This window comes from Marmota monax, unplaced genomic scaffold (assembly GCF_021218885.2).
Source record: "Marmota monax isolate L192 unplaced genomic scaffold, Marmota_monax_Labrador192_F-V1.1 WCK01_AAM20220418_F8-fsc00025, whole genome shotgun sequence".
Taxonomy (NCBI): Eukaryota; Metazoa; Chordata; class Mammalia; order Rodentia; family Sciuridae; genus Marmota; species Marmota monax.
In genome coordinates, this window is record NW_026691950.1 from 1017219 (window position 1) to 1044506 (window position 27288).

At 39.0% G+C, this 27288-nt stretch overlaps 2 protein-coding genes across 12 annotated transcripts in view; both read right to left on the bottom strand.

The window, feature by feature from the left end:
* Positions 1-284: 284 nt before the first annotated feature.
* On the bottom strand, positions 285-8888 carry Tlr10 (toll like receptor 10). Its single transcript, XM_046448217.2, has 3 exons — positions 8829-8888; positions 4773-4851; positions 285-3889 (listed from the first exon to the last, which is right to left on the bottom strand). Exon 3 carries the CDS (start codon positions 3702-3704, stop codon positions 1269-1271), a length of 2436 nt encoding a protein of 811 aa, XP_046304173.1. The 5' UTR covers positions 3705-3889; positions 4773-4851; positions 8829-8888; the 3' UTR covers positions 285-1268.
* Positions 8889-20352: 11464 nt separating this feature from the next.
* Positions 20353-27288, bottom strand: part of Tlr1 (toll like receptor 1) — a 48442-nt gene continuing 41506 nt past the window's right edge. For 5 of the 11 annotated variants that reach the window (XM_046448795.2, XM_058580088.1, XM_046448594.2 and 2 more), the window contains 2 exons: positions 26116-26202; positions 20353-23005 (listed from right to left, as the gene is read on the bottom strand). In XM_046448795.2, coding sequence (XP_046304751.1) covers positions 20552-22939 — 2388 coding nt within the window. In that variant the 5' untranslated portion in view covers positions 22940-23005; positions 26116-26202 and the 3' untranslated portion in view covers positions 20353-20551. Of the gene's footprint in view, positions 23006-25284; positions 25408-26115; positions 26203-27288 lie in introns of all 11 variants that reach the window. The other 6 variants (XM_046448928.2, XM_046448869.2, XM_058580122.1 and 3 more) reach the window with 2 other exon arrangements.

Below are 27288 nucleotides of genomic sequence, written 5' to 3' on the forward strand. Positions count from 1 at the left end.
CACTCTCTAGTCTGGGGCACAAAGAAGGCTGATTGTCCCAGAAAGGGCAAATGACTTAACAGAGCTCAATGACTGAGCCCAGGATGCAGGGAGATAAGAGGAGAATGGTTTCAATCTTAAAAGTACATGCAACTTTTCCTCTGTTACATGTGGGTAAACTACAAGAATTTTCCAACCAGAGAAGTGACATGTTTGTTTCTGAAATACGATTTTGCAAAATTGAGAAGTGGTTGTTTCTTTCTGGTGAATTGTGAGACAAGAAGAGAAGAATCAAACAAAATGAGTAGGATGTGTAGGCTTTAAAAAAATTATTTTTTTAACTTGCAAAAGAAATACAGATTCATTCTAAGCAATTCAAACATTACAGGTATACACAACATAGAAATTCCTGTAATCCAAACTTCTAGACCCAAACCATGACTACTATATCAGTATGCTGATACAGATTATTTTAGACCTTTATTTCAATGTATAAACTAACATATTAATATAATTTTCTCCATACTATAATGGCTATTTAATATCCTATTACATGGGTATACTAGAATTTATTGAATCAACCCTTATTTTGTGAATATTTGGGAAGCTTTTCAACTTTCCATGGTTATAAAAAAATTCTGTGATAAACATCTTTTTACATAAAACATTGCAAACTTGTACAGGTGTTTTAGAGAACATATTTTTAACTCTAATTAATTAATTAATTATTTTTTTAATGTGTTCTGAGGATTGAACCCAGTGCCTCACACATGCTAGGACAAGCACTCTACCACTGAGCCACAACCCCAACCCCCAGAGAATATATTTTTAGAATTTTTTCTAGAAAATGACATGAAGGGAATAATTGTTAGAGTCTGTAAACAAGTCAAAATAACACCTGGCATTTTGCCAGGGGAATGTTAGAGTTCGTAAACAAGTCTGGATGGTGCCTGGCAAAATGCCAGAGGGAGTGGTTTGAGAAGTAACAAAAGCGAGCCATTAAGTGTGGAGATTCCTGATTGGTTGACTGCTGTATCTAGTTTATGCTAATTAGATAAGCTGTGTGGAATGTATAAATACTGCTCCTGTCCTGCAATAAACGCTCCCACTCCTGCTGTATCAATCTGCACAAGTAGTTCGTCACCCCCCGGTTATTTTGCTGCAGCCGGACTGTGGCAAATAATGATTTTTCATTTTAGTAGGTATTGACAAATTATCATCATAAAGATTGTATCCATTTATATCCCAACAGTGTATATGATCCCCAATTTCCCTACAGAGGTGGAGTTTCATAAGCAATCTGTTCTTATCAGAGATATTGTAGAACCTCGGGACTCTTCATTCAGCTCTGAGAATGTCTGTAGTTCACACACTTCTCCAGTGTCTGATAAATTAACATTAATAGAAGCTCGAAGATTTGCCCAAAAAAGCCCACATTTACATCTATCCTTGGGCCATTCCAAGCATGCCTTCTTTTCCATGAGAGCTTTCAGCTCGTGGAACCTGGTAGGAATGCAGTACAATGGAACGGGTTCCAGAGAGATAAGAAGGATGCGATCAGCCCTTTCATGGAAGAGAGTGTGTTGGGCAAAATAGAGTTCATAATGGCACCACTCACTCTGGACAAAATTGGGGGACAAAACAAAGATGGATTTATAGCTTCTCTCAATGCAGCTTATGATATTTTCAGCAATGCTCTTGCCAGGGTCAAAGTTTCTCTCAGGAAGACAAATCAAAACAGAACCATCTTCTTTCTCTAGATTGGGGATCAATTCATTCTTCACCCAGAGAGAATCATGTTCACTGTAGGAAATAAATGCATGGAATTGGACATTGCTCTTAAGTTGTTCTTGTGCTGTCCTCCTAACCCTGTGACAGGTTTGTGCCCATTGAACTAGCATCCTGAAGTACCAAAGCAGATCCAAGCGAAGGTAGCAGAAGGCCACGGTCACCCCCAGAATGGTCATGATGGCCACAATGGTGACAACCAACAAAGCTGTGTTGCAAGACAATTCAGGAAGATCAACATCTTTCAACCGAGTCCCCTTTAGATTCAAAGGGTATTCACAGATGTATGAATCTGACCATCCAATCATCATGCCCTCTGAATATTTTTCAAGCTGAATGAAATCTCTTAATTCACAAGTACACCGAAATGGATTTCTTCCTGCATTTAGAATCTTCACTTCCTGGCAGCTCTGGAAAAAATCAAGGGATGGGCTGAGAATGAAGTTCATTTCAATGTTCAGAACTGAGAGTCTGCTGAAATGACTGCACCCGGGGAGATCAGTCAGAAAATTAAATGCAATATTTAGCTCTCGTAAAGACTTCAGGTGAATACTTTCTCTAGGGACAGTTTGAATTTGGTTATTATTCAGGTCAAGTATTTGAACACTTCTGGGCAAACACCTGAAAACAGAATCAGCAAATTTATTGGATGACAAGTTCATGGTGATCAACGTTTCTGGCCAAAAGCAATTTTCATCCTTGTTATGTTGTAATAGATTTTGGCTCAGGTCCAAGTGCATCAAGGGTGTACCGTTAACAAAGCTACTCACTAAGGAAAGTGTCTCCAGTTTATTGCCCTCCAGAATGAGAGTTTTCAAATAAGGCAATTGGGTGGGTTTTTTAAACAGGTCATCTGTTAAGATATTATTGGCTAAATTTAAATATCGGAAACTTACAGGATAATTAGGAAAAAGCATGTGTGGCATTTGTGCATCTGATATTGTCAGGTTTTCTATAGTCATGTTTGTAAAAAGCAAGTACATTCTATCCTGTGGAATATTAAAAATTCTGAAATGTACATGCTCCAATTTTATAGCTTTCATTACAGTATTTGAGTAGTCAAATGAATTGCGGTCAAGATAAACATTCCCTCCAAAAGTTATATTTTGTATTTGGAAGTATTCCACCGATGTATGCCAAACAAACTGGAAGATAAGGAGGAGGTCATCCCAGAGTAAATCAACTTTGTTAAATAACAGAATAGATGTCTTGGCATTCTTTAAAATAAGATTCTGTTGAGTTTCATGCCTCACACATTGGCTTTTGCAGTCTATATTTGTCATTTCTAATATTTTTGAAGTCTTGAGTCCATCATGCAAAAGAACCCAAAAATTTGTGTTTCTTGGCAAAACGATGTGAAGTTCTGTTGTGTTTAAGATGGGCAGGCTACCTTCTTCATAATAAGAAAGAGTTCTCAATCCTAAGAGGACAGTATTGAGATGCAAATGAGCAATTTTCTGGAAATCTGATTTTTGTATTTTTGCTCCACTCAAACCCAGGACTTCCAAGTGAGACATGTTGCCAATCTCTTCACAAATAGGCACGGTGTCAAAGTCATTAAAAGAAAGATCTAAATGTCTGAGACCTGCCAGCGAATACCAAGTTACAGTCTTCAGTCTATTATAAGACAAATCTAAATATCTTAACTCCTGGTTCAGTTCAAAGATCTTGATATCCAGCTGTTGGATTCTGTTATGGCATAAAATCAAAGTTTTCAATTTGGAGAGAGAATGAAAATCTGAATTCTGAACTTGAAAAAGGAGGTTATATGATAAATCCAGTGTGGTTGTGGTTGGGGTCAAGTCTGTGGGAACCTTTTTTAGAAACATATTGGAATAGTTAGTAATTAATTCCTTTTCTTCTGGAAGCTTTGAGGCCAAGCCCTCTATTGACATAACAATATTACAAAATACATAAAAGTTTTTGATGAGTTTCATTGTGTTTCCAAGTATTTTATCCCTGGTTTCCTCATATGAATGATGAAGATGAGTTCCAAACTGTGGAAAGATAGCACAGAACAATTGTTTAAAAAAATTAATTTGTTAAGGGCTGAGGTTGTAGCTCAGTTGGTAGAACGTTTGCCTTGCATGTGTGAGGCACTGGGTTCAATCTTCAGCACCACCTAAAAACAAATAAATAAAATAAAGGTATTGTGTCTGTCTACAACTAAAAAAAAAAATAAAAATAAAATAAAGTGGTTTGTTAATTCCCATAGGACTTTTTAAAAAAATGTAATTATTTTTAGTTTTTATTGTTTTATTGTTGCATTAAAGTTGCACACAATTGTAGGATTCATCTTTATATATTCGTACATGCACACAATGTAATAGTATAATTTAGTCAGTGTCACTCTCCAGCTCTTCCTTGCCCCCTCCCCTCTTTCCAGCCCTGGTCCCTTTGCTCTATTCTACTGATTTTCCTTTGATTTTTATGAGATCCCTCCCCTCACCCAACTTTTATTTTCCTTTTTCTTCTCTAGCTTCCACACATGAGAGAAAACATACAATCCTGACCTTATAAGTTTGGCTTATTTCACTTAACCTAATGTTCCCAAATTCAATTCATTTCCTGCAAATGACATAATTTTGTTTTTCTAGAACTTTTTTTTTTTTTAATGCCAGTATCTGACTATATTCACCAAGAGACTGGAGTAAAGTCCCAACCTATATTGGGGATTTGACTTAAACTCAGAACCTTGGCTGATACATCTACAAGCCAGTCACTGCATGTGCCATGTCCCCCAAACTGAGGTCTGATTCTCACAGAGAGTGCAGTAGGTGGGAGAAGCACCTCCCTCCCACTCCGCTGAGGAATGCCCTTGCCAGATCACCCCCTCCCACATCCCCTTTCGATAGCCAGAAGGCTTTAAGAAGAGTGAAAGTAATTTGTTTTATTGTTAAATATTATGGGCCCTAGAATTAATATCTCGGTGTTGCTCCTCAACTTTTATATTTGTGGATATAGAGAGTCCCTGGAGATAATATCTGTCTTTAAAAATCGCTTACCCTCTAACTTGAAGGTCCAAACAGACACAATCAGGATTCCTGTCCTTTTGCCTGTTCAGATTGGAGGCAATCTGGATCGCTGTTGAATAATAGCAATAATAATGGTTTTTAAAAAGAAAACAGTTTTTATTTTGGGAGGATTTTGATGTGTCAAGGTATATCCTAAATGCCTCACATACATCCTAAATGTATTATCTCATTCATTAGTCACAATACTCAGTGAGGGAAACACTGTTACCCCCACTTTACAGGTGAGAAAAGTCATGATGGAAGATTGAGAGGACTTTGAGAGGAGCTAGGCTTCAAGTTGTCTCTCTGACACGGAAGAGAGGTGGTGGGAGAACTAAGATTTCCATGCGTTCATTGTTCAAGATATTAATTAACTGCCTCTTCTGACAAAACTTTTCTAGACATTGGGGAATTGTCTAGCAACAGACAAATCAGATAGATTTCTTTTCCTTCACAGCTTACCTTCCAGCGAGTAAGAAAAGAGTCTGAGAACAAAATAAGGCGTGTATATGTGGGGTAGTGATAAGGACTTGAAAGAAAAATAATTGAAACAAAGACAATAGAGAGAGACTGTGTGACATGTGGGTATGGACATGGTGGGCTAAGTTGGCAGAATGAAAACATGAGGCTATCTAGAATACTACTGTTTTGGTAGCTACGAGGTGTCCCCCAGAGGGTCATGTGTGGGAAAATGAAAGACAGCGTAGAGGGGAGATGATTGGATTATGAGAGCCTTAGTCTAATCAGTGCATTAATCCCCTGACAGAAATTAATTGAATGGTCACCCAGGCAGGTAGGGTGTGGCTAAAGGAGGTGGGTCACTGGGGTGCACCTTTGGGGTGTATATTTTTTTCCTGGTCTACAGTGTCTCTCTGCTTCCTATTGCTCCTCCACGATGTTCTGCCTCATCTTGGGCCCAGAGCGATGGAGTTGGCTGTCTATGGAATAAGGCCTCTGAAACCATGAGCACCAAATAAACTTTTTCTCCTCTAAAATTTTCTCATCAGGTCTTTTGGTCACAGTGGTGAAAAAGCTGACCTAACAACTACCCACTAACATCTGGATTTCTCTTTCTAGAACCTTCCCAAGTTTGTGTGTGCTTATGTGTGTGTGTGTGTTTTAAGAAATTCTAGAAAACATGGGGATATCTTCCAAAATAACTAAAAAAATAAAAATACTTTGTCTTTAGTTTAAAGTTGCAGTAACAAATCACAATAGCCAGAGTGGCTTAGATAACAAACATTTATTTCTCATAGTTCTGAGGGCTACAAAGCCCCAGATCAAAAAGTTGGAAGACAATTCCTGACAAGGAGCCTCTTCCCAGTGTGTAGGCGGCCACCTTCTCACTATATCCTCATGTGGAGGAGATAGACAGACAGACAGACAGACAGACTGTCCATATAACTGTTAGTACCACCAAAGTATACAGAGCATCTTATTCCCGATCTTGGTGACACACATCATCACCATGTCTTGTGTGAATTTCCTTACATTGTACACTTGGAGAATTCCTACATTTTACAAAAATATGTTAATTATCCACTTTGATGATAAAATTCTTATATTTTATCAACTCTTATTCTGGCAAATTAGAGTTTACCAGATTACAACTATTTTGTTCCTTTGTTTATTGACAGTCTCCTCCACACCCCATCCCCTTGATGGCTGTCTATCTTGTCTTCTTCTGTAACCACCGCACAGGCTCAGCAAATATTTGTGGAATGTATGGATGAATGAATGACTTTAACATTTTATTCTCCTAACACAAGATGGTACATAATGTGTTCTAAAAAGTAAGTGTCGAATGAATGAATGGATACTGTGAATTCCTCATGTGGGCAGTGTGTGATGCCTAAAGAATGAATCTGTGTTAGGGATGGACAGACCTGTGTTCAAGTCCAGTCTTAACCATTCACTGATTGTGTGACGTGCGCTACATGTTTAATCTCTGAAAGGCTAGGTTTTCTCAACTATAAAATGGGTTTATGCAGAAGCATAAAATAGATCATGCATCAAATCACTTAGGAATGACACATTGAATAAATGGTAGTAATTATCAAGGCCAAGACCAGGGTAAAGTAAGTAAGGCACAGATTTTAAGAGGTTAACAAGGAACTCAGTCATCAAGATTAACAATGGTCTAATGAAATATTTTTTAAAAGAAATTAATGTGAAAATTCACATTGAACAAATATCAAAAGCATAAAGAATACATCACAATACTGATTTTCCCCCCTCAGACTCCATTATGGCTAGGCAAGATCCCTGTAATTATAATCACCAAGTCACCAAACTGATAAAGGCGATTTTAATGTTATCATCTTACAGAGTACTTTACTTTGCAGCAAATTACTTTAAGCTTCCAGGTCTGGATAACCCTTGAAAAATGTAGCAGAATCTGGTCCATTGTTTTATCTGGAATCCTCTGGGTTGAGATGTCAGAGTTTCCTTTTCTTACCCATTTCTTCCCCCTCCCCAGTACCACAACTATATATGGAAATAAAATGAGAGCAGAACCTTTTGTGAACTTCTCTTAATATAAGGAAATAAAAAGGTCCAATTCCTCAGGCAATACATGTGAATTATGGCATTTCACTAAAACATTTTTAAAATAGAACATAAATTTGTTGTTGTTCAAACCCAGGGCCTTAACACATGCTAAGCACACACTCTACCACTGAGCTACACCCCTAGCCCCAACATAAACTTTTGATGCATTCAGTAAATATCATATTTCTACTATTACTACTATGCTGAAGCAGGTGAAAAACAGTAACTTTCTTTAATAACTAAAAAAAAAAACTTGACTTATCAGTCCAAATCCAAGGGCACCAAGAAATGACAACTGGTTGTTTTCCAAAGGATATATACTTAGTCATCTAATTTCTCTTTTCCCAGTGATTCAGAGAAAGGGACAAAGGCTTAAAAATCCCTTGAACATTGAATGACTTTTGAAACATAAGAGAATGATCTTTTTTGATGGTTTCCCATGTGTCCGATATGGAGTTATGTGTTTTCCCTACATTGTCTTATTCAACCTACTCAACATTCCAACAAAATAGTGGTTATTATTATTCTCATTTTACAGATAGAGGAGCTAAAACCCAGAGGTTAGGTAACATGCCCAAGGTGACCCAGTGAATAAGCAGTAGAGAAGGGATTTGAACCTGCATCTGTCCGGCCCCTTCTGGATGGCAATTAAACCCAAGCTAAGACATCTCAAACCCTGAAGTGGAGCAGCTTAGAATGTGATGACAGAGATGGTCTCCTTTGACCTGGCCCGTTACCATGGTGGCCTCCTCCCCTCTTCCAACTCTTTTCTCTGAAGTGGTATGAAGCTATGGGACATTCTTCCGGGTGCCACAAAGTTTGAGAGACTTTGCCTATGCGTAAATATATGTTTAAGATCATTATAATTTCATAAGAATTAAAAGAAATCTCAAAATGCACACATCTCTAATTAACAGCTCAGCATAGGCCGTCCATGAGAAAGCTCTTCTAAGAAATGAAATACCTACATAATGTGAACCAAACCCTCCAGCAGCCAAACCACCATCTTTAACCACTTGGTTTTCTAAGGGAAACTGAGCAAGAACAACATTGCACAAGGTCCATCAGATCTGCCCCTACTTTTTGGCAAGCAATGCATATGCAAAACCTTTGAACTGGGTAAAGGAGCAACAGATATGATTAAGTAGCCAAAGATCTCACCCAGCAGATATTGTCAACATGTATTAAAGGCAACTAAAAAAGGAACTCATGACAATTCCTGAGGTCATCAACTCTAGATAGAAGAGCTGACCAGGTTTAATCAGCAGTGAAGAAAACCCAAGCCCCCAAGCATCTGCAAGATAATTCCTCACAATAATATTCCTGGTCGACAATCACAGATCTTTAGGCAAAGTAGTAAATACTGAAAAATCTCAATAAATCTACTTCCCCCCAACCTATATTAGCTTAAATTATCTTTTCAGAAAAGATACATATGCCCCTTATTTCTTTTTCAGGATTGTCATTAAAAAAGAAAACAGAGCTAACGGTCCTTACCCCAGGGCTCTCACGTCTCCGTAGAGCTGCAGGTGTGTGTGGGTGGTTCACTGACAGGGGCAGAACTAGCTGCAGGAGCAGGTAGGAAAGTCAAGTTTAAATCCCTTTCCCCCTCTACTGCATGCTAGCGGCATTGCAAGTTACATAAATTTATTAGCATCTTAAAAGCACATTTTTTATTGTGGTAAACTACAACATAACATAAAACCATTTTACAGCCATTTTTAAGTGTGCAATCAAGTGGCATTAAGTTCATCCACAAGGCTGTACATCTATCACCACTCTCCATCTCCAGAACCTGTTCATCATCCCCAGCAGAAAAGCCACACCTACAAGCAGCAGCTCACCAGGCCCCCCCTTCCTTCAGCCCCTGGAACACCAACAATGATGAACCTTTCCAAGTGGATTTGTCCACAGGAGGAATGACCACTTTTTAAAATTGGGTTGTTTTGTTTTGTTGGTACCAGGGATTGATCCCAGGGCCACTTAACCACTGAGCCACATCCAGCCCTTTTTTATATTTCATTAGAGACAGGGTTTGCTGAGTTGCTTAGGGTCTGGCTAAGTTGCTGAGGCTGGTTTTGAACTCTAAATCCTCCTGCCTCAGCTTCCTGTGTGGTTTACAGGCGTGTACCACTGCACCCAGATTTTAATTGGTTCTTTTGGTTATACATAACATTTGACATAATAAATATAAAAGCATAGAATATAATTTGTTCTGATTCAGTTTCCACATTTTAAATGATTGTAATAGATTTATTATAATTTATTTAGTAAAAAATGGGAAGGGGATAGGTTCTTAAAATAAGAGTTCTTTTCAATTGTATTATGATTTTTGAATTTTAAATGTAATTGTATATATTTCTACATTATTGAGGGGAAATCTCACAATAAAAAAACCGTACATAATACAACAAAACAAACCAATCTGCTCTCTTGCCTACCTAAACATAAACATGTCTGTGTTACATGAACACATGGAGACAGGCCATAGATGCAAACCCATAGGGAATATTGCAGAGGGTCTTGTTTAAAGAACTGAGCTCCAAATCTTCCTTGATACAGAAATTCTTAACTATTAAGATCAGCACACTTGCACTGTACATTTTCCTCTCAAGAAAAAAATAATCACTTAGGCTTTTGGTTGTCTAAAGGCCTATTCTTCCTTTGCCCAGAGACCAACATGTTTGAACACTTTACTCCATGAGCAAATTGAGAGGTTTTCTGTCTTTATTTTGTAACTTATTTACCAAAACCAGGTGAGCCAAGTAAGGGAGCAGGACTCTGTCACCTGCCCGGCATCACCCCAGCTTGCACTTACTTCCTAAGTGCAGGAACCTCTGCATAAAAGATGCTGGCCAAGCCTGGCCACCAGCCACAGAGGAGACCTGCAGGAACCCCACCCGACAGACGGGGAGGTTAGTTGAGTGAAAACAAGAAATTTGCCCAAGATAATCATTCAGTAAAAGACACCAAGATTCAAACTTGAATGTGTCAGGCTCCAAAGTGCACAGTTTTGGATTTTTTTTTTTTTTTTTTTTTACATCTCCAGGATCCCAAGAGTGAATGCACTAGTCCTCCTGCCTTCACCTGAGATTTCTAACACTTTTAAATCCTTGGTCAGAGTTAGCCACCAAGAACAGTATGCTTACAACCACATGTGCTGATAACTTTGAGATGTAATGCTTTTATTCCTTTAAAATGCCCCCCCACACACACACACACACTCATGCTTACACAAACACACCCATATACACAGTTCCCCTCTTGTGACTTCCCCTGTTTCCAGCCTTCTGCCTGACAGATTTCTACTTCCGTAGGTAAGTTGCAGTGGATAGAGAGCCTAGGGTTAGCTCAAGGGGCTGGAGGTTTCTTTTGAAGGTACTCTAGGAGGTCCAGGAGCGCATGGTGGTACAGCCAGGCCTTGTGGAGGCTGGAACAGTGGCTTCCTGGGCCTCACACAAGCACCCCTGGTGCTCAGGCCAGCTCTGCCCTCCCAAGTGGGCAAGGGCTGTTCTCTACTCTAGCTTTGACTTCACTTCTCTTTAGCACTTCCTCAATCTGTTTCTCTTTCAGTTCACAGCTTCTCTTTATCGCTATATTTGCTTTTATTTCTTTCTAGAGCTGAGGCTCATCCTGAAGATTCTTCCCCCAAGATGAAAAATCTGATTGGATCTTTGTCCCGCCATCCAAAACGAAGCATCTCTATTGGTCAGAGGACTCACAGGCCACCTGATAGTTTTGTGGTCCACTTTGTGGCTTGTCTTTGGCATGGCCAGTGGCCCTGATCCAGACAGGGAGGAAAGTCACCCGACTCAGGACTGTTTTCTGGATAGAAGGAAGGACCGGGGAGTTTTCTCCCTAAAGACACACTGGCTGACTTAAGGTCTAGTATGGTACATGTGTCGATTAAAGCCCCTCTACTTTTAATTTAGGTATCAGTAAGTGAAAATAAAGGCACAAGTTACTTTTAAATTATATTTTTTAAAAAATAAATAAAATGTAACACATTTTTCACATGGTTTGGAAATTCAAATAGTTTATTATTTATTCATTTACCATAGCTTATAAGTATAAGGCGGGGAGAAAGTTTTGGTTCAAACAAATAAATTAAAATGGTCCTAGATATGGAGCAGGAACCTGACTAAAAGCTTTGCAGAGATTGTTAAATGCTTTATTACCAACAATAGAGCAATACGCTCCACGAGAATACAAAAATAATGCGAGCCACATAAGTGACTTGGAATTTTCTAGTAACTACATTTAAAAAGACAATGATGAACCAGGCAAGGTGGCACACATCTGTAATTCCAGTGACTTGGGAGGTTGAAGCAGGAGGATCACAAGTTGTAGGTCAGCCTGGGCAACTTAGCAAGACTCTGTCTCAGAATAAAAACTAAAAAGGAGTGGGATTGTAACACAGTGGTAGAGCGCCTCTTCAGTTTCTAGTACCAACAAATACTTTATTAATTAATTTACTTATTTTAATTAGGTCTATATGACAGCAGAATGCATTTTTAGTTTTTAATATAATCCACCATATGCAAATATGAGTTCACAAGTACTCAATATAAAAAAATATTAACATGACATTTTAACATGTCTTTGAATTGTGGTGTGTTTTACACTTACAGCCCATTTTCAATTCAGCCTTGCCACATTCCAAGGCTTCATGGCCATACATGACCAGTGATCGTCATATTGGACATGGAGGACTAGAACCTTAAGTTAATAAATGGCCATCCTACACTTAGCCCACAAAGTGGAACTCCAACTCATCCATTTTCCCCAGTGATGCTGAACACACGTATTTCCCATTTCCTCTGCAAGCTACCCTCTGACTCCAGCCCCTGGGCTCTTTCTCTACCAACTCTGCTCATTCCGCAAATGATCTCAGTGGAGAGGCAGCTGCCTCTGTAGAGTCAAGGGCACATTACTTCTCAGCTTCACCCCGACTTCACCCCTTCAGTGACCTCACACTGTTTCCTTGAAGCTGGCCAAGGTGGGCTTGTTTACACCACGAAACCAACAATATGAATCAGCTATACAGTTGTATACTCCAAATTGGCCAGGACCTGTGTCCTCAGCAGTCAATTCCACGTGCTCTAAGGACAAGACAGTAAACAATGTGTACTGAAGTGGAATGGGGATCAAAGAGGAAGGATACATAAATATTAAAGAAAAATAATGGGAAAAGAGAGAGAGAAATGGAAGGGAAGAAGAACAGAGGCTCCAAAGAAGAAAACAGAAAGAGAGGAGAAAGAATGGGGACCAAGAGAAGTGGAGACAAGCAGGATGCAAGGCAAGAACAGGAAGGACGTGGAGACAGAAGAACAGAGAAAATAAAGGCTCAAGTTGAACAGGGGAGCAGGAGGGAAGAGTGGAGCAGAAGAGGGGGAGCCCGGGGCTTCTCACCACCCCCCCCCAGGGGCAGTTTTTCTTATAACCTCATTAATGAGCTTCTTAGCGTTGATCTTAGGGAGAGGTGGAGACCATGTCAGCATGAGGAATTCCCCTTGGTTTCCTTGTTTGCCTCCCAACCACATATCTTTATTTTGATTATAACTGAAAAAAAATATACTGAATCATGCCAAGATATTTTCCAGTACATCCAATGCTCTGCGAGAGCCAGCTTATTCCAGTTCATGAGAGCCCATTTTTAATTTTCAATGACTTTGTGAACCAGTTGTTTAATAAAACCATTATTAAAAATTAAATCATGTTTACTTGCATTTAATAATCCATATTAAAAGCAAAGGAAGTAAGCACTCAGAACTCATCCTTTCCTGGTTATTTAACTATGTTCTTGCTATTGTTATACTCTTGAGGTTACCGTCTCTTGGATCCGTCCTGTGGAAGCACTGTAACAGTATGTTCATGCTCATCTCTTTCCAACTCTTTCCAACTCTGTCTTCAATGATGCCACAGTTGCCCCTTGAAATTGGCTACAGTGGGAATATTTACATCAAAGATTGTTTTAAAAATAAAGAATCTATTATTAGATATTTACCAGCACACCACTGCATTTGGTGTCATTGATATCTGATTGTTTTTTTTTTAAGCAGAAAAAAGAAAACAAAGCATTTCTGTAACTTAATGACTCACTTTTTTAAGAGCAATATTTTGGCAGGGATTTATATTATCTCTTACTTTTTGTTAAATTGTTTTTCAGTGTTTACATTATCAATATGTGTGGGATATTGAGGCATGGCTAAAAGCCACATTATACACTTGGATGACAGTCTGTGGTTAGACTTCTTGGTTTTCCTTTGTTAACAAGTGCCTCTTATTTCATTTTTCCCATTTGCCACACATTCACAAATTGCTCTCAAGTCAAAGTTTTAATAAAACCAAATCTATTAAATAAATGATCACCTCCCTCAAATGACTTTTTGTCATCTCGCTCAAGTAGGTACTGGCTCTGTCTAGGACAGCTGCAGAGCGAACGTCATCGCCCCTCTCCTGGGTTACAGCTTCTGCTCTCTGGATGCATCGCACCTTCTTTCTTGGCTTCTGACTGTTACAGTGGGGACATAACCTCCAGTATTTCCCAGCAAAGAATGCACGATGGTTAACTTGGAGGGAGAATCTGAATGTCATGCCTCACATTTGGTTAATTAGCTCCATATCAAGTTCTAAGCTGCAAATAATTTCCCCATACAGTTTGAAGACATATACATTTATATACGTACAAACATATAGGATGTTTATATATATATAGAAAAAATATATATATAATGTTTATATCTATATAAAGGGCATAGATATATACATAGAGACAAATTTAAAGAGATAAATATATATAAAGAGAAATTTATCTGATATTTGCTACCAGTTTACTTTCCAATTTCTTATTTCCCCATTTACAATGTATAATTTATCTATTTGTTCATTTCCTCACTTGATTTAACATAGAGCTATTTCCGGTTTTTAAGCAGCTAAATTTTATTTCTTTTCTGATTTTATTTCATCTCAGAAACTCCAGGACAATCTAAATGGAACATGATGGACAGCTCAGCTCCAGTTCTATAATGAGTGGTTTAAGATAATGAGGATAAGAGTCATGATGATAACAGCAATTAGTAATAAAAACCAGTATGGTTATGGTGACTATCATTTATTGAGCTTTTGCTTTGTGTCTGGTGCTGTTCTGTGGATTTTTAATGTCTCAACTTATTTAACCCTCTTAACAACAATATAAGACAGGTACAGTTATTATTATTTTAATTTTACGTGTAGGATAATAAAGCAGAGAGTTATTTCAGCTCCCAAGGTGGAACAGCCAGGACTCAGGCCGCGGGGGTCTGTCTCTGGGATGCATTTCCTACCCAGTGTGTCAGTTTAGAGTGAGAAGAGGACTCTGCATAAGCCCTGTCCTCTGGACACACTATGCCACGCAGTGTCAGAAACCACTGGTTTCTTACAACCGCCATCTGAAAGAGATACGGTTATTACACCTATTTTTCAAATGAAGGAAAAGAAACTGAGAGGTTAGAGTATTAATCCAAGGACACACTGCTACAGAGAAATGGAGCCAAGATTTAATACCAGAATGCCTGTTTACAGCCCCCATTTATAACTCTATTCTCAGCACTCCCCCACCTCTGGTGGAGACTGAATTTTGACTTCGATTTGTTGATTATAGATTTTCCAAGTACAGAAAAATGTAAAAACAAAACAAACACCAACCAGGGCATGTCATGCTGATGTTTTTGTACATTTTCATCTAGACCTTTTTCTATGCATGTTTTAGCACAGCTGAAACCACAGCATACGTAAGGTTTCATAACCTGGGCTCTTCATTCATATTACAATATAAGCACTAATGTACATTAATAAAAGACTTCCTATAACTTTTTAAAATTGTGATAAAATACCTAACATAAAATTTAACTCTATACAATATGTTAAATGCTTATGAAATCATGTCCTCAAATGAGCACAACACATTCCCCCTTTGGTGGAAGTTTGAAGTTTTTCAAATTTCTCACTCATCAGTGAACCTGCAATTAACATACTCATGAATAATTTCTTTTCCACATTTCAATTTATTTCCTTAGGATAGATTCCTAAAAATGGAATTACCAGATCAAAGAGCATTAATATTTTTAAACTCTCCATATATATTGCCCAAGTACTTTGCTCTCCAGTTATGGCCATATAAAAAACACATATAAAATACTTGACTTTCACTAGTATAGCAAGCTGATAAAATGGAAATATGTTATTCTCCAATTTTTGTGGAGGTCCTGTGAGTGAGGTGTGAGAGTAAATGGCTGGTTTGGGGCCTTTTACCGAGCATCTGCCTCTAGCCAATAAAAGAGGTCAGAGAGGCTGAGATGAGTTAAAAACTAGTAGAGAATTTTGGAGCCAAGCTTTGTTGTTCATGAGTCCTTTAAGAAGGGCATGTGGACTGTGCTTCCTCTTAGCTGAATCCTAGGAAGAGGGGCTTCACCTGAACCATTTAGAAAGCTCATTGTGTGAATTCTGTAGTTTGGGGACATACTGGACCAATCTTTAATTCATACCTGAAAATCTAAAGGTCATGGCTAGCTACTCTGAGGGTACATTTTGCAAATAATGAAATCAAGGTTTAAGAAGTTTAAGTCTTTGGTTCAAGGTCATCCACATACATGTAATGAAGCCAGAATTAAAACCCAGATCTTCAAATTCAGAGCTTGCATATTTACCCATTCTGTGATACTTCTCATTATCTTTGGAATCTTTCTATTTTCATTATTTTGTGTTTATCCATATTTTGACTTGAATTATTTTGACTTGAATTCTTCATTTCCCAACTTGGAATTCTTTGGCAGGAGACCCCACCAACATAATTTCAACCTTGTAGAAAACTCCCTAGACCCGGAAGAGATCAGCTATTCACACGTAAGACTGATCTCAATCCTCAAAATCTTGAGTTTGCTATATAAACTCAAGCAACTTTAGGCCTCCCTTCAGATATATATTTTAGTCTAACACTGGGGTATGGGTTGAAATGTGTATCCCCAAACCTCAGTATCTCAGAATGTGACCATTTTGGAAATAGGATTGTTGTAGATGCAATTAAGTAAGGTGAGGTTATGGGTCTGGGTCCTGATCCAGCATCATTGATGTCCTTATAAAATGAGGAAATTTGGACACACAGACAGGCATAGAGGGAGGATGGTGTGAAGGGACAGAGGAAGAAAACCTCCAGATACAAGTCCCTTCCCCTTCTCAAAAGGGGCCAGCCTCAGCCATTCCCTGATTTTGGATGTCCAGCCCCTAGAACAATGAATCAATAAATGTCTAAATGTTGCATAGGTCACCCTTTGTGGTTTCTTGCTACAGCAATCCCTGAAATCTAAGCACAACTGCTTGCTGAGCAGTTGAAACTTGATTGTGAAACCTTGAAGTTCAATACAGGAAGTGCGGTCACCCTAGAGAAAACAGGAAAATCCAGTTATAACAGCAGTTGCAACTCCGTTAGAGTTTTTGTATCTTTAGCATACATTTCATGGTTTGAATGTGCTCCTCACCGTTATGTTTCATAGAAATTTAGATGATGTTCCCTAAATCTCTAAGTTTTAGCTCCACAGCTTGATTTAAGACAATTTTGACAATATGATCTTTTTTGTAAAAATTTATTTGGGATTATATGAAAACAGTTATCCAATGGATTTTTTTATTTGTTCTTTTTAGGTATACATGACAGTAGAGTGTATTTTGGCAAATCATACATTCGTGGAGTATAATTTATTTTAATTAGGATCTCATTCTTGTGGTTATACACAATGTGGAGTTTCACTGGTCGCGTATTCATATATGAACATGTGAAAGTGATGTCTGATTCATTCTACAGCCTTTGCTATTTCCATCCCCCCTCCCTTTCCTTCACTCCCCTTTGTCTAATCCAATGAACTTCTATTCTTCCCATCCCTGCCCTTATTATATGTTAGCATCTACATAGGAGAGAGAACATCTGGCCTTTGTTTTGGGGGGGGACTGGCTTATATCACTTAGCATAATACTCTCAATGTAACTTTCCACATTTATATTCTACTGTCATTTTTCATGAACTTCATGACCCAATTAAACTGGGACACCAGTCCCTGCCTTTGCTCTCTGAACCTCTCTGTGTAGAATGGCGTTTCCATAGCGCATCATCACACATTGAACTTTCCAAAGTTAAATTCTTCCTCCAAAACCTGACAGAAAAACCACCATTTTTAAGAAGACTCATTTCAGTTAAGCTAGAAGATTTCTAAACTTCCATTCTGTATTCTTGTTATTTTTTTATTTTAGTTACTCAGATATATATAGGGTCCTCTGATTCACTGTAAGTTCCAATTATTTGGGTACCCCCCAATCTCCTCTCGTAAAAGGGGAAACTGAGACAAGAACTTTATGTACAGATTGTTTGGAGAAGTAATGTCAGAGCTCAAGAGCGAGAGGACTGAGAAGGGTAAAACAAAGAAAAGAAATTCAGCCCAGAGGGAATCACACACTGGTCTTCCCTATGGGTGAGTATGACTCAGTGCTATTGGAGACAGTTCAGGAAACAGTATAGACTATGTCCCAGTCTTTAACCCAAGAATAGAGGAGTATTTTTCTAGTGGCTCCCACCCTGTAGTGGTCAAGGATTGCCTTCAAATGATGTATTTCACTTACAGGTTTGGGGATGTGTCAGAATAGTTGAACAAGATTCCACAACCATCTCTCATGTAGCTGTATTAGTGAAGCCATGGGGCATGAGGTGAGAGATGTGGTGCAGTTATGACAAGATGCTGTCAGTTACACTTGCCCCGAGCTGGCTGATGGATTGAAAAGGACATGTGATAAATATAAAAGGATATGTGATAAACATAAGAGGATATGTGATAAATATAAAAAATACATGGTCTGGGGCCGCAGCTCAGTGGTAGAGCATTTGCCTCGCATGTGTGAGGCACTGGGTTCGATCCTCAGCATCACATAAAAATAAAGAAATAAATAAAGATATTGTGTCCATCTACAACTAAAAAAATACATGGCATAGCCCATTCTGTGTACTGCCCTATCTGCTTAATAGTTCTCCAAAGATAGGTGTGGAGAGTGGGGATTTGACTTGTGGTCTGATGGCCTCAGGGCTGTGGTTGTGCTGGGAACTTCCTGTGTGAAGGTGCAGGTCAAGTGGCCCGGTTGCTATGGTGATGCCGGCCTGAGGAAACTGTGCAAAGGTGCAGAGTTACATCAGTTGGGATTTTGAGCTTAGGCACCAGGTCCTGGGGATAGAGAATTCTGAGCACCACAAGATAATCCTAATGTCTCACCAGTTCTGCATCCTTCAAATTGCCCACTTTGCTAAAACTTTCCCACAAATAACCTGTTGATAAAACCTATATAATCAATATGCTGAGCTAGCTCTGAGTCAGTCAAACTCCTTCACAGTTTGGCTACCCACCTGGCCCCAGCTTTTTCTTCCTCTATGTCTGTCTGCCTGTCTTTTTTTTGGGGGGGGACAGATATGGGAGTTATCGGGGATTGAACCCAGGAGCACTAAACCACTGAGCTACATCCTCAGCCCTATTTTGTATTTTATTTAGAGACAGGGTCTCACTGAGTTGCTTAGGGCTTCGCTAAGTTGCTGAGGCTGGCTTTGAACTCACCATCCTCCTGCCTAAGTCTCCCGAGCCACTGGGATTACAGGCGTGTGCCACCCCACCTGGCTCTGTCTTTTCTTTATCCCCTATCATCTCCACTGGTGTTTCCCAGAATTAAAGGGTGCAGCTGAGAGCTGGGGCCAGAGCATATAGGAGTGCTGTGTACACTACACCTCAACTACATTCTTCCTTCTGGTCAAAGGAGAAAGGTTTTTGTGCATATTAGTTTATGCAACTAGAATCTCAGCAAGAGCTCCAGACACAGGAAACCAGATTTGGAATTTCCATCTGAACCAAGGTGGAATACTATCTTGGTTTGCATTCCCACAGAAGCAGGCTCTTGCTAGGTGTGGTGGTGCACACCTGTAATCCCAGCAACTTGGAAGGCTGAGATGGGAGGATCACAAGATCGAGGCCAACCCTGGCAAATTAGCGAGGACTTAAGTAACCTGGCAACACCTTGTCCCAAAATAAAAAATAAAATGGGCTGGGAATATTACTCAGTAGTAAAATGCCCCTGGTTTCAATCCCTGGTACCAAAAGGAAGAAGGAGAAGGAGAAGGAGAAGGAGAAGGAGAAGGAGAAGGAGAAGGAGGGGAGGGGAAGAAAGGGGAGGGGAGGGGAGGGGGACATGGAGGAAGAGGGGGAAGGAGAGGGAGAAGGAGCAGGAGAGGAGAAGAAGAAGACCCTTAGAGAAGGATGCAACAGCTCCCAGGAAACATCCATACAAGAATGAGAAAATCAGAAAAAAAGTAAAAGAGCACTCTGTTGGGGGCTGGGGATGTGGCTCAAGCGGTAGCACGCTCGCCTGGCATGCGTGCGGCCAGGGTTCGAGCCTCAGCACCACATACAAAGATGTTGTGTCCGCTGAAAACTAAAAAATAAAAAATAAAATAAATATTTAAAAAAAGAGCACTCTGTTAAACTATTTCTACTGTGGACAATCAGAATCTTATCCCACTTGGGAAAATCAGAAAGAGTATAAAGTACACCCCAGATTTATCTCCAAAAATGGAAGAGAAAAATTGGAGTATTTATCCATCAATTCTCTTTCTGACATTGGTTGAAGGCTGCTTCTAAGAACTCTACAGCTTTTCTGAATTGCCCTTTTTGTGAGCCTCTTGGTCTGGGGGGAAAAAAAGCCAAAAAAACCTCAGGCATAGAGTCTCTGGCATTAGCAATGAGCAGCCTTCAAGATGAAAAGGCAAATGCTGAGTAGAAACGCAGAGGGCACCAACAGCTGCAGAAATTTGCTGTAGGAACCCAGTTATAGGTAGGTAGGTCATGGAGTTTTCTAATATTGATCTCAGCACACAGAAATACATCACTGAAGAGAAACAAATGCTCCTCTTGATTTCATGATAAATTCAATGAATGTAGTTATAGAAAAAAGATGAATCAAATTTAACATTAAATCAATTTAATTGAAATTATATCATTTCATTAATTTTTATTGCCACATAAAAATGATGAACAGAGGCCTTGAAATTACACATTATTAACTACATCGTGAAGTTAAATTCCCGTTTAGATTTATGATGATACAAAATAAAGTCGTTGTTGGAACTTCCAAAAACAGCAACTTTGAGAAGAGAAATATTTTCAGCTCTGTGTGTGATTTATTTCTTTTCCTTGAGCCATCAACTTAATGCGAATGGCTGCTCTTAAGTTTGCCCAAAAAAGTCCATGTTTGCTCTTTTCCATGGGCCATTCCAAATAAGTTCTTTGTGCCATAAGAGTTCTGAGCTTGTGGTAGTTGCTAGGAATGGAGTACTGTGGAATGGGTTCTAGCAAGATCAGAATTAGGTTATCAAAAGCTTTATGGAAGAGATTGTGGTGGGCAAAGTACAGCTCATAATGGCACCACTCACTCTGGACAAAGTTGGGGGACAAAACAAAGATGGACTTGTAGCTCTTCTCAATGCAATTTATGATATTTTCCACAATGCTCTTGCCAGGAACAAAGTTTCTTTCATGGAGACAGATCCGGATATCTTCTTTTTCTAGGTTTGGGAGTAATTCACTCTTCACCCAGGCAGAATCATGCCCGCTGTATGAAATAAAAGCATGGAACTGGAGAGTGCTTTGGAGTTCTTCCAAGGGGACGTTCCGAGTCCTGTGCCGAGTCTGGGCCCACTGACACACCATCCTGAGATACCAGGGCAGATCCAAGTAGCGGCAGAGGACGGTCACAGAACCAGCTAACACCAGCACCACGACCCCAATGGTGACAATCAGCAGACCTGTGTTACAGGATAATGGAGACACATGGAAGTCCTTTAGTGGGGTTCCCTTATAGCTTTCTGGGTAGTCACACTTATAAGCATCAGGCCAGCCCTCTACCACTTCACTTGGTAGTTGGCCTATATGTTGGATGAAGTCTCTGAGCTCACATGTGCATTGGAATGGGTTGCTCCCTGCTTGTATGGACTTCATCTTCTGGCAGCTCTGGAAGAAATCAGCTGATGGGTGGGAAATAGAATTATGGTCAATGATCAGTACAGAGAGGATGCTGAAGGTACCACATCCGGGAAGGTCAGCTAAAGAATTGAATGCTACGTTGAGTTCTTGCAAAGCTTCCAGATGGGTGACATCTTTAGGGATGTTCATGATTCTGTTATTGTGAAGATCAAGTACCTTGACCTTGGGAGGCAAACAGCTGAAAACTGAGTCAGTAAGTATATTTGAAGACATATTTAAACTTAATAAACTTTTAGTCCAAGAGCATGTCTTCTCATCTTCTTCATACCTTAAAGAATTCTGGCTAACATCCAATTGTTGCAGAGACTTCATCTCTGCAGTCATATGAATTATGTTTGCAAGTTTTTTTAATTGATTCATTTGTAAACTAAGTGTTTTCAACTCAATTAAGTTTCCACAATCTTTAAAAACCATGTCGGTTAAGAGATTATTGGAAAAATCCAAATGCAGAAATGGGCTAATTTGGGATGGGCAAAGCATATGGATCATGTGGGTACCAGACACTGTAACGTTCTGGATATTCATATTTGAAAAGATCTTATAGATGTTACTTTGTGGGAAATTGAAGACATCACTGACAACTTGGTGTATCGACAAGGCCTTCAGAGAAGTGTGAGAATAATTAAAATTCCTCAAGTCAAGTTGATCTTGTAGTTTCACATTTGATATGGAAAAATATTCTATGGTTGTTGGCCAAACCGATTGGAGGATATTAATGAATGAATTCCAAGTTGTTTCAATGTTGTTCAAGGTAAGATTCAATAGCCTTGGATTGTTTTGAAGTTTTACCAAAGCACTTAGGAAATAAGAACACTCACTGTCTAGCACACATTTGATATTAGACAGTTCCAAACTTATCGCAGTGCTTACTGACATATCCAAAATAAAATGGAATACCTTTTTCACAGGGAAAACAATATGCAGACTGTCTGTGTTAAAGTCCTGAAGACTCTCAGGATCTTCTTTTTCCCCATAAGTCTCTCCTAAAACTAGCAAAATCTTACTGATATTCAAATGAGCAATTGGCTGCACACGAGATTTTTCTAACTGTGTAGCACTCAATCCCAGAAATTTTAGCTGAGACATGCTGCCAAACTCTTTGCATATGGGCAGTGCTTCAAACATATTAAATGAAAGGTCTAAGTGCTTGAAGTTCACTGCAGGGTGGCAAGATATCGTCCTCAACTTGTTGTGGGACAAATCCAAGTACTCCAATTCCTGGTTGAATCTGAAAACACTGATATCAAGATACTGGATTCTATTGTGAGAAATTATCAAAATCCTGAGCTTTGACAGTGATAGGATGTCAGAAGTCTGAAGCTCAGATATATAGTTTTGTGAGACATCTAAGGTTGTTGTTTCAAGAGAGAGTTCCTTGGGAATGTGGGTGAGGCCTGTGTTTGACCTGTCAACTAAAAATTCACTTTCGTCAGATAGTTGGATTTTGATCTTCACCACTAACACCAAGATGATAACAAATCGGAAGAGACTAGAATTCTTTCCAGTCATTTTGTAACACTAGACATTCCTGGTGTAGTTACTATTCTTCAGAGCATCTTGACACAGGTACAGATCCTAAGGGGAAAAATCCATATTAAATGATTATCTCAAATTAAGCATAGCTGATATTAAACATGCTTATTAGAGACTTATAAAATGAAAGCTACACTTGTTAGGGTTATAAAACCTAAAATCAGGAAGATAAATGATTATGTGAATTCTAACCAAATAACTAAGAATGGATGGTGTAATGGTTGAAGGGTGGTTTCTCTCAAAAGGTATATCTACCTCCTAATCCCCAGAAATCATGAATGTTGCCTTATTTAGAAAAATAGATTTTTGCAGAAATAAAGTTCTTGAAATTGGGGATTGTTCTGGATTATACAGATGCTTAGTAAATCCAATGATAAGTGTCCCTATAAGAAAGAGGCAGAGAGGTATTTGACAGAGACACCAAGCAGAGGACCACATGAAGGCAGGCAGTGGCTGGAGTAATGTAGCCACAGGCTAGGAATACCTCTAGCCTAGGTGCTGCAGGAGATTCTAGAGATGCTTTAGCCCTGCCAACACCTAGATAACGTACTTTCAGCCTCCAGGACTATGAGAGGATAAGTTTCTATATGCTTATCATAATTTGTTACAGCAGCTGTAGGAATCTAAAAGATGGTTCATCTAAAAGATGGTTCTGGCCCTGACCCTTCCAAGCTCATTTAGAACTGAGGCTAAGATTCATCTGGTACCTTAGACATGAAAGGGTAGTGTCTCCCCAGGACTTTTTTGAGAGTCCCCCATATGACTGGATTAGGACTGTTCTTGCATTATCTTCTATTATTGACATGCAGTTTTGGCTAACATTTGTCTTGTTCAAAAGCTAATTAAATCATAACAAAAGGTCTTTTAGAAGGTGCATTCACTGAAAACTACAGAACACTCAAAAAAGAAATTAAAGAAGACCTTAGAAGACAAAAAGATCTCCCATGTTCTTGGATAGGCAGAATTAACTTTATCAAAATGGCCATACTACCAAAAGCACTGCACAGATTTAATGCAATTTCTTTAAAAATTCCAATGATGTTCTTCATAGAAATAGAAAAAGCAGTCATGAAATTTATTTGGAAAAATAAGAGCCCAGAATAGCCAAAACATCCTTAGTGAGAAAAGCAGGAGGCATCACAACACCAGATTTTAAATTATACTATAGACTTATAGTAATAAAAACAGCATGGTATTGGCACCAAAACAGGCTTGAATAGAAGAATAGAAGATACAGAGACAAACCCACATAAATACAGTTAACTCATACTAGACAAAGGCACCAGAAACATGCAATGGAGAAGATAGCCTCTTCACCAAATAGCGCTGGGAAAACTGGAAATCCACATGTAGCAGAATGAAATTTAACCCCTATCTCTCACCCTGAATAAAACTCAGCTCAGAGTAGTCAAGTGGTCTAGGCATTAGACCAGAGACCCTTCACCTACTAACAGAAAAAATAGGCTCAATCTCCATCATGGGCTTAGGAACCAACTTCCTCAACAAGACTCCTAAAGCACAAGAAGTAAAATAAAAAAAAATCAATAAATGGAATGGTATCAAACTAAAAAGCTTCTTCACAGAAAAGGAAATAATCAAGAATGTGAAGAGAGAAAGTACAGAATGGGAGAAAATCTTTGCCACCTGAATCTCAGTGACAGCATTAATCTCCAGGATATATAAAGAACTCAAAAAACTTAACACCCCAAAAAACACAAATAACCCAATCAATAAATTGGCAAAGGAACAGAACAGGCACTTCACAAAGAAGAAATACGTTCAGTCAACAAAGATATGAAAAAATGCTCAACATCTCTAGCACTTAGAGAAACGCAAATTAAAACTACACAGAGATTTTATCTCACTCCAGTCAGAATAGCAATTATCAAGTATACAAGTAACAATAAATATCGGCAAGGTTGTGGGGGGAAAGGTACACTCATACATTGCTGGTGGGACTGCAAATTGGTGCAACCACTCTGGAAAGCAGTCTGGAGATTCCTCAGAACACCTGGAATGGAACCACCATTTGAATCAGTTATCCCATTCCTTGGCATATGCCCAAAGGACAAGAATGGGATCCTAATTAGAGTAAGGTGTACTCCATATGTGTATAATATGTAGAAATACACCCTACTGTCATGTATATCTAAAAAAGAACAATTTTTTTAAAGACAAAAAAAGAAGATCTATTCATTCATCTGTTTTTTACCTATTGGCCATGCTTTAGGAACTAGAGACAGAGCAGTGAACAAGACAAGTCCTATTTCTCAAGGAGCTAATTATCTGATGGGGAGACAGAAAATAAAGAAATGACTAACCTTCATTTCATGTAGTGATAAGTGCAACGTAGAAAACTGAAGCAGTGTGAATTGTAAGTATGACATGGTGCTTGGTGGGATATTTTTGAGTGGCTCATTGGAGAAGGCCTTTTTGAGATGAGTCTGAGATAAAAATCAGAATCAAGTGAAAGATTCACTGTGGAAAAACCTGGGGGTGGGGCATTTCTGGCAAAGGTCCTGAGATGGAATTGAAGTTGGCTTGTCTCAGGAACAGCGAGGAGATTACATTAGCACAGTCAACGGGAGCAAAGGTAAGAGGAAGCCAAGATCACACCAGGCCTTAGAGATCATTGCAAGCAGTCAGGGTTCTAGCTGGAGACAGCCAAGGGCAGGGAGCCCTGGGAGGTTCTGAGGAATGGAGTTGTTTCCTTCTCACTCTGTTTTTCCTTCATTGAGTATGTATTTTTCCCAATGAAGTGGACATTGTCTTAGGTTGTGCCTGTTGCACTAGTTATCAACCCAGGTGGCTCGGATGCCATTTTGTCATCATCATTCCAGTGACACATGGTATCAGAGGGAGCTGCCTTGGGATGAACCCTGGAGAGTGATACGCCTCTCGCCCCAGAAACCCTTCCAGCTGGGGCCGCACAGCCACACGGCTCTCAGAGAACGTATTCAAAATCCCTGGGAACAGCACTGATGAGCAGGCCAGGAGCACCAGCAAAGATTCCTCCTCCCACGTCCCTTCCCTTATCTCAGCTGGTGCAGAAGGACTTAAATAATCCAACTCCCAGAAACAACCTGGTGTCAAAAGTTCCCCAAGTTAGACATGCAAACTGAACTGATTTGCAGAGCTTGCCTGGGACTTACCCTTTGGTAGGAATGTCCAAAGTTACCTTAGTTATCCTCATTTCTTCCAACACAGAGGAAGGCCCCTCTTAATTGCATTCACAAAGACTGAGCAAGAAAGATGAGACAAACATTTAAGTTCGTGTCAAAAGTGAAGGTGGTCTTTTTATGGCACTGATTATATTTGGTGGAAAGCCCAGAAATTTCCCAAAATATTCCTTCACAACTTCCTAAAAGATTTAACTGGATGAAATTGTCTGTCCCCAAGTATTTAATAAAAGCATAGTTTCCTATCTAGCTAAATTAATTGACTCAAATATCATTAGATAAATTAATTGACTCAACACCCAGTCCTCATTTTGCTCTGTCATTTAAAATCATCGATTATTTTTGTTTTTTTTAATTGTTGTATGTTAATTACATTGACTAGTGGGTTTCATTATGGCATATTCTTACCTACACATACAGTTTTTGATCAGTCTTACCCCCCACCATACCCCCTCTTTCCCTTTCCTCTTCCTTCCCAGTGACTTCCTTCCTCTACCCTTAGATAGCCCTTCTATTTTCATGAGACCCTTTTTTCTCCTTTTTTCTCTCTAGCTTCCACATGAGAGAAAAACATGACATTTTTATTTCATGCTTTCTTGGCTTATTTTGCTTAACGTGATGTCTTCAAATTCCATCCATTTTCCTATAAATAATATAATTTCATTCTTCTTTGTGGCTGAATAAAGCTCCGTTTTGTGTGTGTGTGTGTGTGTGTGTGTGTGTGTGTGATGATTTTATGTGATGATTTATATGGTATATATAGAGAGAGACAGAATCATTATTTTGAAGTACTCAGTTGACACAACCATTTGTAATTTCCATAATTAAGAAATCTAAGTATTGCACACATAAAGAACTGATTTTAGACATTTACAGGATCTATAAATTTCATATACCAAACTTGCTCAACTCAATGAAAATCCATGTTTCAATTCTCTAGAGTAAACAAAATATTTTTTGCTCAAAGTCTGAATGGCAGTCACTAACATTCATCTATATTAGAAGCTCAAAATTATTTTACTACCAAATAAAATGATTACTTACTGAATTGAACAGTTAAAGGAAGCTTTAATTTAAAAGCATAAGAACCTTCAGGTTTGTTTATGTCTTTTTTTGTGTGTGTGATTATGGTAGGTATAGCCTCAC

Bases quoted from the DNA above. Each gene is read 5' to 3' on its own strand.
- Tlr10 (XM_046448217.2), bottom strand. From the start codon at position 3,704: ATGAAACTCATCAAAAACTTTTATGTATTTTGTAATATTGTTATGTCA.